Genomic DNA, 22,370 nt, shown 5'->3' with positions numbered 1-22,370 from the left:
CTGAATGTAAATGAAGGAAATGTGCATAAATAAATGTGAAAATTATTCGTCCACGTAATACTCCATTACTATACATAACTCCAATAATTACGCAGATTGACAAGGATTGTTTGCTTCGTCGTGCTACCGTAGAGTGATATCGTAGAGAGATATCGTTATATCACAGAAACCACTTAATTCTGAATGCAGACAAACGAAACACAACAGAATGCTTCTAAAACAGCTAACTATTGGTGCTAAAGACTTGAAGCAACTCAGAGGATGTAACATTATGTTGTAACAGGGAAACTAATATCCAAATTTCTTCACTAACAATGAGCAATATGCACCTACAAAGCCCAAACTGAGTTCGATCTTCCCAGTAAATCTCATTATACAACTAGACAATCCATGATCCATGAAAGGTACCCATGATATCCAATAAACATAAATCCTTCTAATTCTAACTCATTATATTAAGAAACAATTGGTATTCCGACTATTCATGAACAGTCAATATATCACTGATGGGGAAAATTCATCAGTGGATTCGTCTCATAGAATTTTCCCCATTTCTTCTTATTCAGTATATTGAGTTATTTTTATTTTATTTCTATAACACATCGACCGTCTCCCACCAAGGCAGGGGGGCCAAAAAAAGAAAAACTATCACCATCATTCACTCCATCACTGTCTTGCCAGAGGTGCGCTTACACTACAGTTATATAATTGCAATATTAACACCCTTCAGAGCTATTTATGGTTATTTAATTTTTAAATAATTAACCAGTTATAAGAATCAAGTACATATAGCTGAGAAAATATTTTGTATCGTGAACTGAAAATGATAAGCCAACGAATGCACTGGAAAATATAAAGACAGATAATCACTGCCTAAGGCAAGTGAACAGTCACACATTTGACTGTCTCAGCACCAGAAAAATGAATGTTATTAAAAGGCTGATGTGATACTTCAGTGCACACAAAAGGAAAATAGCTGGACGGTCATAAAATTGAGACGAAGCAAATTGTAAAAGTGTCCCAGCATGCTCACATCAGTTACTGTTTTCAGGGGTTGAGACTCAGCTCCTGGCCCTCCTCCTAGACCATTTTGATCAGCATTGCTGTTTTCTGGCCTCTAGGACCTTCTTATATTCAGTCTTGAAGCTGTATACTGTACTTGCCTACACCTCTTTCTAGTCCAAATCTTTCACCTTCTTAACCGCCCTTAAAACTAAAGAAATGTTTCTTTACATCATTTTGGCCCATTTGTGTTTTCAACTTCCACTTTCGCTCCCTTGACTGTCGCCTTCATAAGATAAGTCTATCCCAAGCTGTGATATCAACTCCTCTTAGGGCTTTGTTAGTCGTAATTATGTTCGCCCTGGTTCTTCTCCCCGTCATGATCATTAGTTTTAGTAATTATGTTCGCCCTGGTTCTTCTCCCCGTCATGATCATTAGTTTTCGTAATTATGTTCGCCCTGGTTCTTCTCCCCGTCATGATCATTAGTTTTCGTAATTATGTTCGCCCTGGTTCTTCTCCCCGTCATGATCATTAGTTTTCGTAATTATGTTCGCCCTGGTTCTTCTCCCCGTCATGATCATTAGTTTTAGTTACTTCAGCTTTTCCTTATAGTGCATTTCCTTCAGTTCTGGTGCTAGTCTGGTTGGGAATCTCTGGACATTTTCAAGGCTCTGCCTAAGATGAACCTGGCGTGGGATGAATGCTGGAGCTGCGTAATCATTGGGTGGCATAATATAGGTCGCATATAGAGAAATGAAAGACTCTTTGCCCATATTTCTAAATGCTGTTCTTAGATGTGATGTTCTTACACATGTCACTGCAGTTATGAAGATTTCATGCAATTCTAGAGATATGTATTACGTTATTTTAACCTTATACCTTCCTTTCTGTACGCAGTGCCTGCTATGCCTTCACCTTATGCAAAACTCATAACCTTGAACTCAAGGAGTTTACTCGTATGACTCTCATTTGTAGTCTGTTAAGGTCTCCTTGGAGCTTATTACAACCTAGGATTTCAAAGGCCTGTTATCCCAGGTGTAATGGGAGCAAAAGAAACACAGCAGAAAAAGTTTAGACTTATATTATCCTTCACCAATTTAGAACAGCAATATGTACACTATGTACAGTAATAAGTATAGTGCACGTCACGGTAAGCAAGGCAGAAATAGAAGCCACAAGATAGCAGACCGTGCTCAACCAGCTCTAGAATGAGAATGACAAGGGCAGACAGGAGAGCGGTATCCACATAACCTCTGCGATTGCCAATCCCACCTTCTTATTGGCTAGAACCTGGTCACTAGTTGAACGACGGGGCCCCATCACCAACTCTTAGCAACCTGGTTCGCTGGTTGGGGGAGATAGCCTGTAAATGAGGGTGTGTCCATGCGCCGAATAAAGGTTACGTACTCTTTGCATGCCACAGAGCTTATTATTGCCCTAATTTTACATCGCCTGCAAACAGTTATATTCAGAAATCACTCCCCTACGGTAAGTGATTCACGTGGCATCACACTCGTTACGCTCATTCTAATGTCTCTTCCTTTTTGCTTACTGTCTGCCTTCAGTCATTAAGGTCCTCCTTGTCCATCTGGAGAACTCTGCCTTTAACACTGTTAGTTCCTTTGTTTTATGTACTTAACTCTGGTGTGGTGTACTTTATCAGATGTTTTCTAGGCTCCTAGAAAATGCAACTCGTCAAATATTGTCTTCCTTGTTTTGTCTTTCTAACTCTGTTCCTTAAACAGGATTTTCTTTCCCTAAATCCATTAAGTTGGTCTGTAAAGAATTTTTGTCCTCACTGAGTGTCCCAGTTTCCTGTTCCTTACTATCTTTTCCAGAACTTTATACTGTATGCATATTAGTGATACTGGTCTGTAATTCAAGACATGTGTCCTCAGTGGAAAGACTGGATGAACACATCTACCATATGGTCACAATAGGTTTGCACTTTCTCTCAGCATCACTGGAGATATGTTGTCTAATCGTGTTGCTTTTGTTACGTCCAGCTCCTGCAGTAATCACATCTCTTTACTTTTTTGTTTTGATAGTTTCTGAAACCCGTGGATAGGTTGAGACTACAGGACCATCCTGTAGTATTTAATTTTCTTTTGTGAACATCTCATTGAATATTTTTGCTAATGTTATCCCTTATTTTTGTTTTTGTTATTCTTCGTGAGTGTCCTTTCCTACTTCAGAATTTATACTTGATTATTCAGTCATGTTTTGTTATATGGCTGTGAAACAACTTTGTTACAGCTTTTCTAATTGATTCTATGTCATTTTCTACCTATCTACCTACTTCCCTTCTTACTCTTCCACATTCCTTTCTATCTTTCCTACTTTTACTTTCTCTGTATTTTATCCAAGCCTTCAATGCCCCTCCTCGTCTTGAACTTTCTAAATGCATAATTAAACCATGCTGAGCTATCTTTGTTTTTTTCCTTTTTTTCTTCATGGCTATTTGGCACTTTGAGTTACCTCCATCATTCCAGAAAATTTCTCATGACACTATAGATAACTTTTCTGTAGACCTATTTTCTGTTACTCTCTTTCATTATTTAATCCTCGTTCCACTAAGTACTCAGTGTTTAGTACCGCATAATGGCTTCACCTTCTTGGTTCCCAAAAACTAATTTCTGCTGTCTCGTATTCATTTTGTGAGAAAACCATTGCAAGTCTCGTTGACTCATACTCGTCCCCTCACACTTGTGTGGCAATAATCCCCTAGCACTCTCAACCACTGTTTCAACTTGTGAATCATTTTACTGTTATAGTGACCATATTCCTCTCTTGGTCTTCCAATGTTTGGTGACAGAGTATGTCACTGTAACTATTATTTTTGTCTCCCTGTACATTACAGTACCTGCTGAATAGTCTTTGTGCTCTCCTGTTTCCCAGTTTCCTCTATGCCCAAGTATTCATTGACGAGAGACCATCATTGCTCCTCCTTCCCTTTTCCTTTATTACTGTTGATACTTCTCTGAGAGTATTTCATTTATTATTACCTCTGAATGTATCATCTCTGAAATGTGTAGCATATCAGCATTTTCTTCCTCGTCACTCTCTTTCCTATCCTCACACTTGTTGGTGATTATCTACATTTGTGTACAACACTCTGATTGTTTTACTATTTAGTGTTTATGCTGTTTTCGTACTTCAATTGTAGGGGTTGTGGGATGGAAGTTCACGTTGAGTGTTGGAAGTTTTCCTGGAACGTGTCTTTCCCAGCCACTTGAATATTGCCATAAAAAGCATGACACAAGCATCCCACCCATAGGAGAATGACACTTATGGTGACGTTCTATCTGAATTGGACTAGTTCATGGTCTAAGTCGGACCGAAACGTCTTCATAAGTTTCATTCTCCTTTGTGCAAGTTACTTGTGTATTGCTCCAGTCACGGTATTGTGCCTTTTTGTTCTATATAAAATACCTTCTTTAATGTTTCTGTTTCCTTTCACAATTAACATCCATTTAAGTTCCTCAATTTTTTTTCTTTTTCCTTTCTTTACCTCTTCCTTAAACTTGCTGAATTTGTTGTCATTTTCTCTTTTAAACATCAATTATTATTCTCTCCGCCTCCTTTAGTATCATCAGCCACACCTCAAAGACAGAGTCCGTTATAATCACATCAAATTTTGTCCTTCTTTCTTCTAGCGTCGTTAGGTTTATCTCCTCTAGCCTCTCCTCATGGGTCATACTCCTCACCTCTGGGACTGGTTTCTTTGCTAACCTTTGAATTATATAAAAGTTTACATAATTCACCAGATGTTGATTCCAGAACGGCGCTGCTTTCTTCACGATGACAAGAGGGGCCAGAAGTGTGCCGTAAATGCCTCCTTTTGTGTGTATGTGAGTGTGTGTATGGTAAGTACTCACCTATATGTAGTTGTAGGTGTGTGTGTGTACTCACCTAATTGTACTCACCTAATTGTAGTTTTCCTCTTCACTGGTCGCTATTAGGTTCCCTCTTTCCCCATGGTCTATGAGTTTTATCATACCTCTTCTTAAAGCTATGTATGGATCTTTCCTCCACTACATCACTCTCCAGACTGTTCTACTTCCTGACAACTCTGTGACTGAAGAAATATTTCCTAACCTCCCTGTGACTCATCTGAGTCTTCAGCTTCAACTGTGGCCCCTTGTTGCTGTGTCCCATCTCTAAAACATCCTGTCCCTTTCCACCGTCTCAATTCCTCTCAGTAATTTATAGGTCGTTATCATGTCTTCCTTATCTCTCCTGTCCTCCAGTGTCGTCAGGTCGATTTCCATTAACATTTCCGCGTTGGACATATTTCTTAGCTCCGGGATTAGTCTTGTTGCAAACCTTGCCACTTTCTCTTGTTTCTTGGAATGCTTGACCAGGTGTGGGTTCCAAACTGGTGCCGTTTACTCCTATATGGGCCTCACGTACACGGTGTACAGAGTCTTGAACAATTCCTTACTGAGGTGTCGAAACGCTATTCTTAGATTTGCCAGGCGCTCGTATGCTGCTTTGTTATTATTTGGTTGGTGTGCGCCTCAGGAGATGTGCTCAGTGTTATACTCACCCCATGATCCTTTTCCCTGAGTGAGGTTTGTAGTCTCTGGTCCTCTATCCTGTACTGTGTCTGCGATCTTCTTTGCCCTTGCCCTGTCTTCATGACTGTGAACTTGGTGGGGTTAAACACCAGGAGCCAGTTGCTGGACCAGGCTTGCAGACTGTCCAGGTCCCTTTGAAATCATGCCTGATCCTCATCCTGTTGAACTGTTCTTATTAGCTTCACCTCGTCTGCAAACAGGGACACGGCTGAATCTTTCCCTTCCGTCATATCATTCACTTATGTCAGAAAAGCACATGGCTGACTTATGTGGAACTGTTCACCCAGCAAGTAAGTACCTGGGTGTTAGTCGACTGGTGTGGGTCGCATCCTGCGGGGACAAGAATGAAAGACCCCGATGGAAATAAGACAGACAGTCCCTCGATGACGCGTTGACTTTCTTTACTTATCCTGGGTGGTTAAGCCTCCAGGGTTAAAAATCTGAACAAAATCTTATCTTATCTTACCAGGAACTGAGTCTCGACTCCTTCATACGCAAATAGCATGCTTACCTACATACATGAGCATACATACCCACACATATATATTCACACACATATTATTTTCTATAATAATTTTATAATCACCCTCTAATCTTCCTTTTGCGCACATTGGTCAAGGAGAGGAGCTGTTCTTATCAGTTAAAGTGATATCTTTCTCGGATTGCGTCATGACCGTTGCTCGTATTGTTTACATTACACTTGAGAAAAAATAGACATGCCACACTTCATTAAGAACAAACTTATATTAAATAATACGATCTTTAAATCTTTTTAGTATTGAAGATGGAAGACTTACTCTTCCTGATTTGCTGAGGGATCGGTTGTTAGGTGACTGGTTGATAAGCGCACCCCAGCTGTACAAAAGAATGGTGTCAAGCTTCACTCCACGCATTCCTGTCACCTTCCTGCGTGCACCATGAAGGAGCCACAGGATCACGCTCAGTGCCACCATGCTCACCAGTAATGCCAACCACAGACTACCTGGAAATAGAGGTAAATTAATATGCTATCAAGTTTCTCTAGAATAAATCTTCTAATTACTCTATTCGACATATTTTTTTTATCGTGTTTGATACGCTGATCCCGTAAAGTTTATTTAAATCTTATGATTATGATCGAAGAATCGCATTTGTTATTTAATAATCATATGAATTATATAATGTAAAGACTTTAAGGAACTTAACATTATTGTATTCCGTGCAGACGTTTGATATTGCCGTTCTGATTGATCTATTCTTTTACTGATCTTTGGATTTACTCATAGAATGATTTACGTTCCTTTTCCAAAGTGTTTGTTTCTTTAAGAAATTTATGTGTCTGCAATACAAGCAGAATGACTATTGGCATTAAACCAAAAAATTCCGGTGTATCTCAGAGATATCGTTGCATTTTTTGTGGTCTCAGTAGATGTCATTACATCAGTTTCATTTAAAAACACGTTGAGCATTGTTTTCTCGTTTCATGACTTGAGAATGCAACTTCTGACTGGCTTCAAACTTCAAATACTTGTGCATTTTCCTCGAATAAAGATTTTATTATTGAAAAAAGACAATGCAATGGGGCCCTTCATTTGTTCAAGATTTTTAACGCACATAACAGACACGAGAGACAAGAGAACTACATAATCCCAGGGAAATGATGTCGCTTGAGGAATATGAGTTGATAGTAGCTCTGTGCACTGGAGAGTAATGATAATAATAATAATAATAATAATAATAATAATAATAATAATAATAATAATAATAATAATAATAATAATAATAATAATAATTAAAATAATAATGATATTGATGGTCAATTTAATAATGAATGATTTTAGATATCGTTTCTTTCAGCGTGTACAAAAGTACTGCTAAGTACTTTAATAAGCCCAGTAATACGTGAAACACTATCCATCTGTTGTCATATTACCGTTGTCTTGATGATGTTTTTATTAATTTTGGGCTACGAAAGTCCTAATTTCCCTGTTTCAATAAGCATATCAAAATATTGATTTCTGTGCATTCATTTTTCACTAACAAATGTATCTTCTGACTGTCTTTGAATATTGTAAGCTGGTGTATCTTGCATAGTGAATGATTTGAACCGATTTTGAAGAATTAGCCATTTTCTCTATAAAAATTGAGATACTGGTTAAGATACGATATATTTTTAAATATCTTTTCTGATCAATTTGAAATCTTTACCTATAAAATTTAACTGCAATAGAAATTCATTTCACACTCTATTTTATTCTTTTTATTACACATAAAAAAAGGAACCGGAAGCAACTTTTACTTTTTTTTTCTTTTTTTTATCGTCTTCCTCTCTACTAATTGACCCTATAAAAACGTGAGTATTTCAAGAAATTTATGAAGCTGTATTAATTAATTAAATAATATTATTTAAATTATTGGATCAAAGGTTCAAAATATTTTAGATGGTACGATATGTACACTATGTCCCTACTGACAGGAAGCAAAGAAAAGCACTAAGGACAGTTTTCAGGATACGGTGCATAGGTCTGTGTACACTACAGACATAAGTAAAAAAAATCTGAAAGTTCATATTAGCAAGTAAATTTTCGTTTCTCTCAGAAATATTACAAATTATCTTAGACATTTATGCAAATTCACTATTAATTTGCAATTATAAAATGATACAGTTTTATAATTGCAAAATAATAGTGAATTTGCAATTGTAAAATGATACAGTTTTAAAATGACAGTATAAAAAAACTGCTACCTTCGACGAATAAAAAATGTGTACGAGACCCACCAGTAAAAGGTCTTATTATTGACATGTGTTGTGGCAGGGGTGTTGGCTGTAAAGACACTAAGCTTATCACATCAGCTTGGTATGCACCAGCAAACTCCACAACTTTCATTCTCTCTTCTGTTGATCCAAGAGGTCCACCAATGTCGATCTCCTCCTGCTGGAAGTATCCCAACATTCCATTAAATATGCCGTTGTTTTCAGTGCCCCACGAACGTTCAGGAACCTCACGAATCTCCATACTGTTAAATGTGATAGAGTGAACCATTAAAAATGTACTTGACTGCCAATGAAAGAACCAAGTATGTTTATGAGACTTAATCTGGCAATATATATATATATATATATATATATATATATATATATATATATATATATATATATATATATATATATACATATATATATATATATATATATATATATATATATATATATATATATATATATATATATATATATATATATATATATATATATATATATGTATATAGGATGGGGTCCACCACTGGTGTAAATTTTGGGACTCATAGCCTCGGAGAAGTGGATAAAAAAGCTTCAAGGAAGAATATTTGGATTTCTTCCTGAAGCCGTTTGAATATTCCACTTCCCCTACCACCCCATCTTTTAATATATATATTTTTTTTACCAATAGGAATATTTTATTACATAATATGGTACAGAAGATTTAAGAGACACATTGTTGATATAAAGGTGGCATATAAGGTACATGTTGTTACGTGTGTATCACCGATTACAAGGCGAAAATCTCATCCAGCTCCTCAGAGCTGGGGCGTGTGCCCAAAAGGCAGCAGACATTACCCCTTTGAACAGCCGCACTGAGCCGCTGGAACAGAAAACTAGCTGCCTGGGATCCCTAGTTACCCTGATGAGTCTTTTTCCCAGCTCCTTAAGGAATTTAGATGCACTCTTTCCCCACGAGCCAAGGGTCTCTGAGCCTATGGGAACAAACATATAATGATGGGCAAGTTCTCCATATTTTCTAGACTTTTGGGACTCCCTGAAGCTGGCAGCTGCCCCTCCTTCCTCCCTGGTGTATTGGAGATAGGTATCAGCCAAGGTAGATGCACATGTATAGTCCCACACCACCTGCTTCCCATCTGTCCAGGCTTGAAGGGTGATACCATCTGGACGCTTCTGTCTGCCATCAGATCTGCATAGTTGGGGCGGCTCCCTTACTCCTGGGCATCCAGCTGTTGTGAGGCTCCTCTTGATAATGTTATTAACCTCCTCATGTCTTGCAATCTTTCCCTCGGATTTACAGCACACAAGACCATGGTACCCGAATCGGTCTGCTGCTTCACTGCCACAAATACACCTGTGTTCGGCGAGAATAGGGGCGGCAAGTCGAAGGGCAACACCGATGCGGATGGTCTGTGGGTCGAGGCGTGTGCCAAGGCTGGAGTTGGGAACAGCCAACACAAAGTCCCCAGCATGAGGGGCTCTCACTGCCAGGTGGCGGGCTCTATCCTTCCCTGACACACTCTGAAGCATTGTTGAAGCTATATTTTTCACTATTGGACCATCCCAGTGCGATTGTTTGTAGTTGTTGGGGGGGAGGCAGGTCTGGTTTCAGAGCCCGTTAGATTATCCCAGATCATTGCTCCGTCAATGAATTTTTGATCCTGGACTCCAATCTTGTCCCTAAGATGTTCAGGGAGAATCGCTGCTACAAGCTCTCTGGATGCAATACACGAGGACAGAAAAGCAGGTAATGCAATCTGTGATGACTTGCGGACACCAATGCCTCCTAGAGTAACGTTAAGTACTTTCGTAAAAATCTGCCTCAGAATACTGTCATATTCGTGCAGTATAGGGTTATGATATGAAGGTGCATATCTTAGGAAATATGTCAACCTGGGCAGACTCGAGCACTTTGTGAGAAGGTAAAGGCATCGTGGGTGTCCAGATTGCCTATTCGTTGTTCCATTCTCCTTAACTCTTCCAATTTCTTCCTGAGAATTGTGCCAATGGCACTGCTTCCCAGAGGTGCTCCTAGCAAGACACTATTTGTGGGGGCAATGACTGCTGCTCCTGGTAGTTTTGATCTCACTGCATTTATCACTTGTTGACTGACTAAGATGATTTCACATTTGGATGGATTCAGGATGAGATCCATTTCCTGTCTCCGTGTCATTACCTGTGTAAGGTCATGTAGGAGGGACTCCTTTGTACATGCTAGTGTGCCATCATCTAGGAACCAGATGTTTAGCTCGCTGGTCAGTCTGACTGTGATTTCCCTAACTGCTATACAGAAGAGAAATGGTGCAAGAGGATCTCCTTGTTGGACACTCTCCGATGATGTGATTTCATGCTCTCCAAAGAGAAGCATTGATTCCTTGCTATACCCAGCTGAAACAAAAGGGAAGAGACAAGGGAAATGTTCTTGTACTGCTGCTAATACCACGTCTCTTTTCAGGAGATTGAACGCATTCTTGAAATCTAATTTTATCACTGCATTGTCCTCAGGCAGGTTGTTGATATACGCCCTTGTTATATATATATATATATATATATATATATATATATATATATATATATATATATATATATATATATATATATATATATATATATATATATATATATATATATATATATATATATATATATATATATATATATATATATATATATATATATATATATATATATATATATATATATATGCTGTTACTGCTGGCAGCACGCAGTCCAACGTACGAGCCACAGCCCGGCTGATCCGGCACTGACTTTAGGTATCTGTCCAGCTCTCTCTTGAAGGCAGCCAGGGGTTTATTGGCAATTCCCCTAATGCTTGATGGGAGGCTGTTGAACAGTTTTGGGCCCCGGACACTTATGGTGTTTTCTCTTAGTGTACCAATGGCGCCCCTACTTTTTATTGGGGGCATTTTGCATCACCTGCCCAGTCTTTTACTTTCGTAGGGGGTGATTTCTGTGTGCAGATTTGGGACCATTCCTTCCAAGATTTTCCAAGTGTAGATTATGATATATCTCTCCCTCCTGCGTTCCAGCGAGTACAAGTCAAGTGCTTCCAAGCGTTCCCAGTATATATATATATATATATATATATATATATATATATATATATATATATTTATATATATATATATATATACATATATATATATATATTTATATATATATATATATATATATATATATATATATATATATATATATATATATATATATATATATATATATATATATATATATATATATATATATATATTTATATATATATATATATAATATATATATATATATATATATATATATATATATATATATATATATGTATACATATATATATATATATATATATATATATATATATATATATATATATATATATATATATATATATATATATATATATATATATATATGTATATATATAAATATATATATATAATATATATATATATATATATATATATATATATATATATATATATATATATATATATATATATATATATATATAAATATATATATATATATATGGGGACCCTCATCCTCAGAGAAGACAATAAACGTACCTCAGGGAAAACTCAAGGTTCTCCCCGGAGCTGTTTGAATATTTTCTTCTCCTACCACCCCCTATATTTTTTATATTCTATGTGAACATTTATTAATAAACAAAATACATTTACAGAAAAAAACATGAACATGAATGCAATGGCACAATGTATGAAAGATCATGAATTTCCTCCAGCTCCTCCGAGGCTGGATGCGAGCCAAGTATGCAGCAAGCATTTCCCCTCTGGATGGCGACGCTGAGGCGCTAGAACTTGAAAGTGGCTGCCCTTGGGTCCCTTGTGGTGTCGATGAGTCTGGAACCCAATTCTTTAAGGAAACGTGTGGCATTTTTCCCCATGATCCCAAGGTCTCTGATCCCACTGGGACTAATTGATACTGTTGGCTAATGTCCCTGTACTTGCTGATCTTGTACTCCTCCCTGTGGTCAGCAGCTCCTCCCTGTCGCCCCACACTGTGATGGATATAGGTGTCAGCCAGTGTGGACACACAGGTATAGTCCCATGCTAAGAGCTTGCCATTCTTCCAAGGATATATGATGATTCCGTTGGGGCGGTTTGCTGGGTTGGGGGTATTGTTTGCTGCAAGTGATCGTGGCTCCCTATCGGAAGGACATCCAGCTGTAGCAAGGGTTCTCTTAATGATGTCGTTGACCTCTTTGTGTCTTGCATGACAGCCCTTTCTTTTGGAACAGCTAAGACCATGTAGACCGTATTGGTCTGCTTGCACTTCGCCGCAAATACACGTATATTCTGTGTGAATTGGGGCAGAAAGGCGCAGAGCCACTGCAATACGGAGGGTCTTAGGGTCGAGTCGCGTTCCCATTGCCGATATGGGAACTGTTTGGAGGAAGTCCCCGGAGTGAGGTGCACTCACAGCCTGGAGACGGGCAATCTCCCTATCTGATGTTGCAGCCCTGAGCATGTTGGCAAGCACCTTTCCAGCAATCGGGCTATCCCAGATTGACTGTTTGTAAGCCAGTGCTGCACTAGGGTTTGGCGCTGGAGCAGCAAGATTCTCTCATTCGGTGATATATATATATATACATATATATATATATATATATATATATATATATATATATATATATATATATATATATATATATATATATATATATATATATATATATATATATCAATAACAACCCTGCGCTAGCCGAGGATCCGAATCCATGTCGTACTGGCCAGCCATTGTGAGCGAGAACTACATGACGCCTTAGACCACAGGACCACCCGATCCTACAAGAACCAAGCACACAGCACAGAGCTATGTGTTTTACCTTGGCCAGAGGACATAGGGAGGTGTTGGAGCTTTCAGGCTAATTTCATTCTCATCCGTGTTTGGTGTACTAGCCGACGAGCAGCATTTATATATTATTGTAACCACGAACCACGAACGCTCACAATGGCTGGCCAGTACGACACGGGTTTGTATAGAAAAGGGTTTGGTTATAGGTAATACATATTTTAAGAAAAAGAGGATAAATAAATATACAAGATATGATATAGGGCGTAATGACAGTAGTTTGTCGGACTACGTATTGGTAGATAAAAGACTGTTGGGTAGAGTTCAAGATATACATGTTTATAGAGGGGCCACAAATATACCAGATCACTTTTTAGTTGTAGCTACAGTGAGAATAAAAAAATAGATGGGATACAAGGAAAATGGAAGCAGGAAGTAGGAGAGATGTGAAGGTTTATAAACTAAAGGAGGAGGCAGCTAGGTTAAGATATAAACAACTGTTGGAGTGAGAGTATAGGCAACGGGGTAGAAGATGTATGGGGTAAGTTTAAGAATATAGTGTTAGAGTGTTCAACAGAATTTTGTGGTTACAGGAAAGTGGGTGCGGGAGTGGAGAGAAGCAATTGGTGGGATGATGATGTAAAGAGAGTAGTAAGAGAGAAAAAGTTAGCATATGAGAGGTTTTTACAAAGTAGAAGTGATGCAAGGAGGGAGGAGTATATGGAGAGAATAAGAGTGTATAAATCTGTAGCGCAGGGAAGGCTGGGTAAGGGTCAGCCTAGGAAATGTTGGAGGGAGAGGGTATAGAAAGTAATGTGTGTGAGGGGCTTGGACTTCCAGCAAGCTTGCATGAGTGTGTTAGATAGGAGCAAATGGAGACAAATGGATTTAGGAATTGACGTGCTGTTGGAGTGTAAGCAAGGAAACATTTATGAAGGGATTCAGGGAAACCAGCAGGCCTGACTTGAGTCCTGGAGATGGGAAGTACAGTATCTGCACTCTGAAGGAGAGATGTTATTGTTGCAGTTTTATAACTTAGTGTACGTGCCCCTCTGGCAAGACAATGAGGGAGTAAATGATGATGCAAGTCTTTCTTTTTCTGGCCACCCTGCCTTTGTGGGAAACGGCTTAAGTGTTAATAAAAAAATAAAAATTTAGCACTCTTTCAGTTCATTTGCAAGTGGAACTCAAAAGTAATGTACAGACTTATGAGAAGTTATCTTTAATCAGATAAAATATTATAAGCCAGGTACATTCCATGCTCTTGTGATGGAAAAATCTCTGATGACTCCATCGAAATCCAATGAGCCGCCCTTGCTTCATGCTCATTCGTAGCTGGTTCTCTCTACCACACTGTTGTTCTCATACTGACCATGATCAAGCAGTCATTCACATTGCAGCGCCCTGCACACCCAGGATGATGATGTGGTGTGAGTCATCCTCGTGTCATGCAGATGATGACGCTCTTGCACCAATGAAGTTACACCAGCGATCAGATGACTCAACATGACAATCCCACCACAATTCAAACTCTTGCATACATTTTCTGTTTTTGTTATCTATTCTGTTCTCAGTGTAATATGTGACATAATATTTTTCATTAATTGGTGTTGTGCCCCTTCTGGTGGAGGGCCCGGGACCCCTTCCCTAAATCCGGCCCTGACAGCACTGTTGACTTGCACAGATCCTTACAGAACTACCTTGATCAACTTTGTGAATTTCCTCTTGTCGCATTTGGAAATCACACAGAAATACCTTTGTCTTGGAGGAATTTTGCAACAAAAGTTGACCTCTGGTTTGAAAAAAAAAGATATTTTTTTTAATTGTTGTAGAGAAAAATTACTACCTCTAGATAAATGAGACAGTCTTTTATACAAAGTTCTTGAGTATGAACAAATTAGCTCATTCGTCCTTGAAAAATATTGAAAACACTTTCCACGTCTATTTCTCCATCGATGATAACTGCCTCTTCCTGATCCTGACAAGTTACATTTTCATAGTCAGCGACGTGGCAACCAGAGACACAAATACCAAAAACAAGGTATGAAGCACAGTCTGGTTCAACGTTCTTTAGTTTACCTCTCATACAATAATAATCAAATAACTCAGACGAGAGTTCTTGACTTCCAAGGTTTTGTTTATATAGAGAATTTTTTCTCCTAAGAATTACAACATCTTTCGATGTCTCCAAAGATTTAATATAAGACTAAACTTAGCCGAAATCATTGAATTCTTCGTTGTACGCAGCCTCCATCTTATTTTCCACTGAAGTTTCCATTCTTATTATTTTCATTATTGTTGCTCCAACCTGCCTGTGAACGAAGATCCTGTGGCATTTAAGGAGAAGCAAAAGTATCTCACGAGGACGGTCTAGATGACTTAACTAACAGACTTAACCAACGCCAGCACAACATATTACATTATAACCTTCCCCATTCACCATTATATAATTAATATTCATGAATCAGGCTATTCATTAAGCAATATCACTCATTTAACCGCTAAATATTTAATTTAGAGACGTAGATGAAATGATAATATTGGCGATATATTAATCCCATTTCCATAAACGTTGTTTGCCTTCCATTGTCCTTCCTCTGGGTTCACTGTCCCTGTATGATATACAGTACCGACAAGATGAAAATTAGACACATGTGCAACATCTGGGTATCTTTAAAGTAGACGTTTTCCCAACTGGTGGCTTTATCAATACAAATTGGAAAACAGAAGAACTATGTACAAAATATGAGGTAATGAGTTCCTCAGCCTGAAGGATCAATTACCTCATCTTTTGTATATGGTTCTACTGTTTACTAATTGTGGCATGCAAAGAGTACGTAACCTTTATTCGGCGCATGTACACACCCTCATTTACAGGCTATCTCCCCCAACCAGCGAACCAGGTTGCTAAGAGTTGATGATGGGGCCCCGTCGTTCAACTAGTGACCAGGTTCTAGCCAATAAGAAGATGGTTTTGGCAATCGCAGAGGTTATGTGGGTACCGCTCTCCTGTCTGCCCTTGTCATTCCCATTCTAGAGCTGGTTGAAGCACGGTCTGCTATCTTGTGGCTTCTATTTCTGCTTTGCTTACCGTGGAGTGCACTATACTTATCTCTGTACATAGTGCACATATTGCTGTTCTAAATTGGTGAAGGATAATATAAGTCTAAACTTTTTCTACTGTGTTTATTTTGCTCCCATTACACCCGGGATAACAGGCCATTTGGAATCCTGGGATGTAATACTAATTATGCCCTTGAATTTGTATTGATAAAGCCTCTGGTTGGCGAAACATCTACATCAAAGATACCCAGATGTTGCACATGTCTATTATTTTCCTTGCCCTTTGTTCTCATAAAACTCATTAAAACTCAAAACTTATTAAAACTTATAAAACTCATTAAAACTTATAAAACCCATCAAAACTCATTAAAACTCCCCACGAGGATATGCAATTTACGAAGATTATGAAATATAACAAGAAATTCTTTCACCTCATTCATTTTACAACATCCAAAGACATTATTTAGTCCGAATTGTTCATGAATTAGACCAATCAGCATTTTTATTTGTAAATACTTTCAGTGCATTAAGTAAGAATTTTAGGAACAAAATTATTTTTAAGTTCTACCTGACATTGAGCAGAGAGGACAGAACCATCACCAGTCTTGCATCAACACAGTCTCGGAACAGGACTAGGCTTCCTGCCTCCTCAGTCAACGGTGTGTAGTCCGAGTATGGGAAATATCGAATGACTGCAAATCTCATCCTGTGACCCATGAAATTGTGAGATTCATCTGAAAATGTTGTTTTAAAGTTAAGTAGTGATTTCGCCTTGCAAACTGCAAATACTCAAGTGTATTATTCCATCATTAGAAAAAAGAGTTTCTTAATTCAGTGTCAATTAACGTTAATTACATTAAGATCCTTCTAGTCCATTTGCCATTCCTTTATATCCAATACTAAAAGAAGAAACTGTGAGCAGCTCATTATTATTTTATTTTTTTGGCAAATTTGCAATTCTCAGGGATTCCCTATAAGAGATCTACTGGATGGCAGTGTAAGTGTTTCCCAGCAATAACTCAAAAGTGTTCACAATTGTGACTGAAACATAGAATTCGTCATAATTTTTGACTGGCATATATACAATGATCTCGGTGTCTATGTTCAGGCTTCAGGGTAGAATCCAATGGTAGTGATTTAAAACTCGTCAGACACTGGTCAGGTGTTAAAAATATATTATGAATGAGGTTGAAAGGAGAAAATAACAAGATATTATTCATATTAGTAGTAATATTTCTGCTTCCAACAGAATTAACCTTCAATATACAATAACTGCCGTAAAAGAAGTTTATTAATCATGAAATAAATGAGATAAAATTAAAAATGGGATATAGTACATATCTGTACACGTGAAGAGTAAACACTGCCCATTTTGCTCCTTTCCTGACTCCTCTGTCACTTTATTTCCCTTTTCATCTTACATTAGTAGTGGACTGCAGTAGTCATTACCACACATGCAACAGCAGTTTGGAGTTTGGGGAGACCCCTGCCTTAGACTGTCGGAGCAACGGACCAGTGACAGAACTAACCATTTTTTTTTCATGATGGCATCATAAAGGGTCTCTGTATTGTAACAGCATAGGGCTTTATGTGTTCTGGTAGCCTGACCGGAATTAGAATAATCCCACATGGCCAGACCACATGGTACAAAAGCTGCATGGCAGTTACGATCATGTCAGGATCTACAGACTGACGTCACAGCTCACCCAGTCTGTGTTGACTAGCCCATTCATGTTTGTCTTCCTTTAACAATGTATTCGTCGATAGGGCAGGACTACATATAACTTAAACTGGAATAATAATGAAAATGGAAACCAGTGCTGCTCTCCGACAACTAGTAAAAGAATAAGATGGTGCCCATGTCATAAACTGTCTTTCTCTGACCAACCCTAATCAAATACTTCATGAATTTCACTGTTTTCACTATATGAGGGAGTTGAAGGAGAACACCATAATACAAAGAATCACGCAAGACATCTATCAATATCAACCTTTCTCTACAGCATTACTGCCAATGATATATTTGCTAACTTCTTGTTCACTTTCACAACTTGGTAGAAATCAGTGCCAGTAGAGCAGAGTGGGTATGAGTGTTTTGACAACGCCTGACTTTAGCTTTTCCTGCTTCTTCCCTCCTCCTCCTTGTGCTTCACCTTTTGCAATCATGATAGAAAATAATCAAGATAGCCACCTGATCAGGCGATCAGGTTATCCCTTGAACCCTTCTTAATATGTTTATTCTAAAAATTGATCGCCGAACTGAAATTCATTACCCGTCATTGTTGCAGTAAATGTTGGCACTTACTGATGAAAGGTGGCACATCTGGAAAAGGTGCCATCTGCAGACGAAATCTACTGACGAAATCAGTTACCTTCTCTTTCAAGACACAACAAGTGGTGAGCTATAAGCTTTGTGATGTTCATTCCCTTACTCTGCGTACATAGCAATTTCCTTTACAGTTTCTCCCCATCTTTCAGGAAATCACACAGGAGGGTTGCTGAAATAATTTAAATGCTTGTACTTGTACTCACAAGTAAAATGCTTGTACTTGTACCCATATGTAAAATGCTTGTACTTGTACCCACAACTTGCCATTTACGAGACTTCATTGCACAGTACGCAACGCCAACTAGAATGTCCTCTCTTTATCTGTTACCGAAGCATCCAGGAAATGTCTTAAGCGTATGCATTTCACTTGGTCTGTGAACGGCAGATGTCCAATGATTTGTGTTTATTTAATTGCATGGGCACCATACATAGCCGCCTGCTGGCTGGGACGTTTATAGGGGACATCACGAGATTATCAAAAGACTGTTTGAAGTATGTCAGAATAGCGAGGACAGTGCATCTGGGTGTGAGTTTGCGGCGTCAATAGGCCAAACATTTTCATGATCGGGAATTTGGAGGTACACAGATCCCCCTATAAAAGTGCATTACTTAGACATCAGAATATTAAATTACTCATCATCTTTGATTTGAACACATACAAAAGTCATCTTCTTAGCATAGACCACTCCATTATTGGTTATGGTGTATACACAACAGTTGCTGGGATTACATTTTTAGGACCGGTATAATGCTTCAGAGGAACCGACTGATTGCCCAAAAATAGAAAGCCTGAAACTGAATCACTTAGACGAGGAATAGCTAGCGTCATTACCCCTAACTCTGAAACAAAATTCACTGACTCCTGCAGGATATTATTCTAACTGGATTGCCATGGCATGAGTCTCACGACGACTTTTGAGCATGTACAATAGATCCATCATAGTCATTAAGCCCATAACTTCATGAATGTTATAGCTATTCTCGCTGACAAATTTGGCAGCACAATTGTGAAATCGCAACACCTCGTAATAGGTAGTAAGAAAACAGTGTTCACAGTAATCTTTATCAAACAAAAATTCTTTGACTAATGGCGCAACTTGAGTACAAGACCATTGGTTGTTTGATTTGCTAAATTTAAATTTTGCTAATGAAACTTAACGCTATTTCCCTTCACTTTATAATTTTGTGGTGAGAGACAATAACAAGAAGTGGGGACTTATGCTGCTGGCAAGTCGTTTAGGTTATAATAACGAGAATGAAATGCAGCCTCAGCTTCAGCCTTGACCTTAAGCACCAGTGTCTCCACATTCTTCCCATTACTGCATCATTCATGATAGTATTTAGTTACCGAAAATAATTAGTCAGACTGGAAATACATTTTTGTCAGCTAGCCATCAAAATATAAAATTCACATGTAATACAGTGGAATAGTTTCCACACACTTTCAGTGTAATAGTTGAGGGCATAATAACCTATTTATTGCTTGCTTGATATGCTACTTGTATTTCTCTGAACTTATCCTAATAAAGTAACAGATACTAAGTTCCACATTTCTTGCCCAGTCATCATTTTTGTGTATGCATGCAGTGGTCTTGCCTTTCCTGTTACGTTACTACATATAAAAATTGTAGGTCATTGACACATTCTTCACCATAAATCAGGCATTGATCTAGAAAGATGAACTCCGACGCCTGTGACCTCCCCCTAATTGCTGGGGGGTGGGGGGGGCAGTGTGACATTGTTTAATAACATTCTCTCATTTAGATTCTAGGAAGTCTATGTCAGCACAGCCTCTGTCCGAGTGAACCACGTGAATATCATTATCATTAACATTGCTACATGCAAAATGAGAACAGACATTTATGCCCCACTATCTTGAATTCCCTGGAAATACTTCCATCTATTTAGAAAACAACTACTGAAAATACTAACTGATGAATGTAATAGATAACTAAATCATAGTCAGCTAATTAAATAAATGATTTATCAAGTGTCATTGATAACCTTTCCCATAATCAGCTAAGAACGGAGATTATTTCCCACTTTGGTCACGTGATCAATGTCTAACAGCAATTAAGATATTTTACTGGATTCTTCATTCGTACATCCTGAGTATAAACATCAAAATCAAACTTCCATCATGTTCCAGCTCATTGTAATGACTCATTTTCAGTAACAGATCATCATAACGAAATGAACAAAGAGATGGAAATGGCTTGTCATTCACCACTTATTATAAACAGAATCACTGAGGATGGTGACTGCAAAAATGCATTGAGCTAATTACATTTCAAATGCAGAATCACAAAATAGAAAACAATCTGTAAACTTAAACATAATAAACATGAATAATACGTTGTTTACCTATTATTAATAATGAGAGGGGAAAAACTGTCAAACAACTGTTTTCAACGAAGAAACACGAATAAATCTCACCAATAAATTGGGTGTCTTCCAGGTGGGACATCATGGAGAAGTTCACTTTGTTTATTACCTTGATCCCAGCTTCCCCGTTGTTGCAGAAGAGACATCGTCGGTAAACGAGCACTTCACAGCAGGTTGGTACTTTTAAAAGAAACATTAAATATATATACATAATAACAAGCGGAATTTAATTTTGCTTAATTCAACTAAATATATTTTAGCTAAGTTTACAATAATCTAATAATAAATAAGTCACCTTAAACCAACAAATAACAGACTCTGAAAGAGTAGAAAATACACAGGACCTTATCTTCACTAACAATGATGATCTGATACGAAATATAACTGTATCAAGGACAATACACTCAGATTACAAAGGAAGGATGAAAGGAAAGAAATGAGTGAGCTACTAAAGTTTCCCAGTGTGACTCAGTGTTTAGTGAACCATTAAAAAATCTCCGATAATATCCTAACACCACAAAACTTCGAAAAAACAATATATGACATGCCCATGTACTCAGCCCCAGGCCCAGGCTCATGGAACTCCGTGTTCATCAAGAACTGCAAGAAGCCCCTTTCACGTGCCTTCAACATTCTATGGAGAGGGAGCATGGACAAAGCAGTCATCCCAGTCTCTAACAATAACAGACATAGCCCACCCCACAAAGGTGGCAGTAAAGCAATTGCAAAGAATTACAGACCTTAGCACTAACGTTCGATATCATAAAAAAAATTGAAAGGGTTCTAAGAAGCAAGATTGCTAACCACCTACAAATCCATCAGTTACATAACCCAAGGCAACATGGGTTTATAAAGAGCAGGTCGTTCCTGCCTGTCCCAACAACTGGACCACTATGACAAGGTCTTTGATGCACTAGAAGACAAGCAAAATGCAAATGAAGTATACAAAGAGTTTGCGAAAGCCTTCGACAAGTGTGACCATGGTGTGATAGCACTCAAAATGCGTGATAAAGGAATAACAGGAAAAGTTGATTGATGGACCTATAACTTCCTAATAAACAGAACACAAAGGGCAATATTAAACAGAGTTAAGTCTGAGGCAGCTGCAGTGAAAAGCTCTGTTCCACAAGGCAAAGTACTCTCCCCCATTCTGTTGCTTATCCTCATATCTGACATAGACAGGGATGTAAGCTACAGCACCGTGTCTTCCTTTGCGGATGGCACCCGAATTTTCATGACAGTGACCTCCATCGAAGACACCGCAAGACTCCAAGCGACAACAACCAAATCTTCAAATGGGCAGCAGAAAACAATATAAAGTTCAGTGAAGAGAAGTTTCAATTACTACGATATGGAAAACTTGAGGAAATTAAAACTGTATCAGAATATAAAACAAATTGCAACTAATGTGAAGGACTTTCAAAGCCACCACAATGTATCTA

The 22,370-nt window shown here is 38.1% G+C and overlaps 1 protein-coding gene across 1 annotated transcript in view; it reads right to left on the bottom strand.

Annotated features, from left to right (window-relative positions):
* LOC128688817 (ionotropic receptor 21a-like) overlaps positions 1 to 22,370 on the bottom strand; it is a 62,143-nt gene that overhangs the window by 4,466 nt on the left and 35,307 nt on the right. Inside the window, exons 4-7 of the mRNA XM_070085680.1 lie at positions 20,980 to 21,108; positions 16,783 to 16,948; positions 8,343 to 8,581; positions 6,382 to 6,566 (exon numbers count right to left, since the gene is read on the bottom strand). Coding sequence (XP_069941781.1) covers positions 6,382 to 6,566; positions 8,343 to 8,581; positions 16,783 to 16,948; positions 20,980 to 21,108 — 719 coding nt within the window. The remainder of the gene's footprint in view (positions 1 to 6,381; positions 6,567 to 8,342; positions 8,582 to 16,782; positions 16,949 to 20,979; positions 21,109 to 22,370) is intronic.

The sequence above is a fragment of the Cherax quadricarinatus genome, chromosome 16 (assembly GCF_038502225.1).
Source record: "Cherax quadricarinatus isolate ZL_2023a chromosome 16, ASM3850222v1, whole genome shotgun sequence".
NCBI lineage: Eukaryota > Metazoa > Arthropoda > Malacostraca > Decapoda > Parastacidae > Cherax > Cherax quadricarinatus.
The sequence above is the reverse complement of the archived record's forward strand: the minus strand, read 5'-3'. Positions and strand labels throughout refer to the sequence as shown.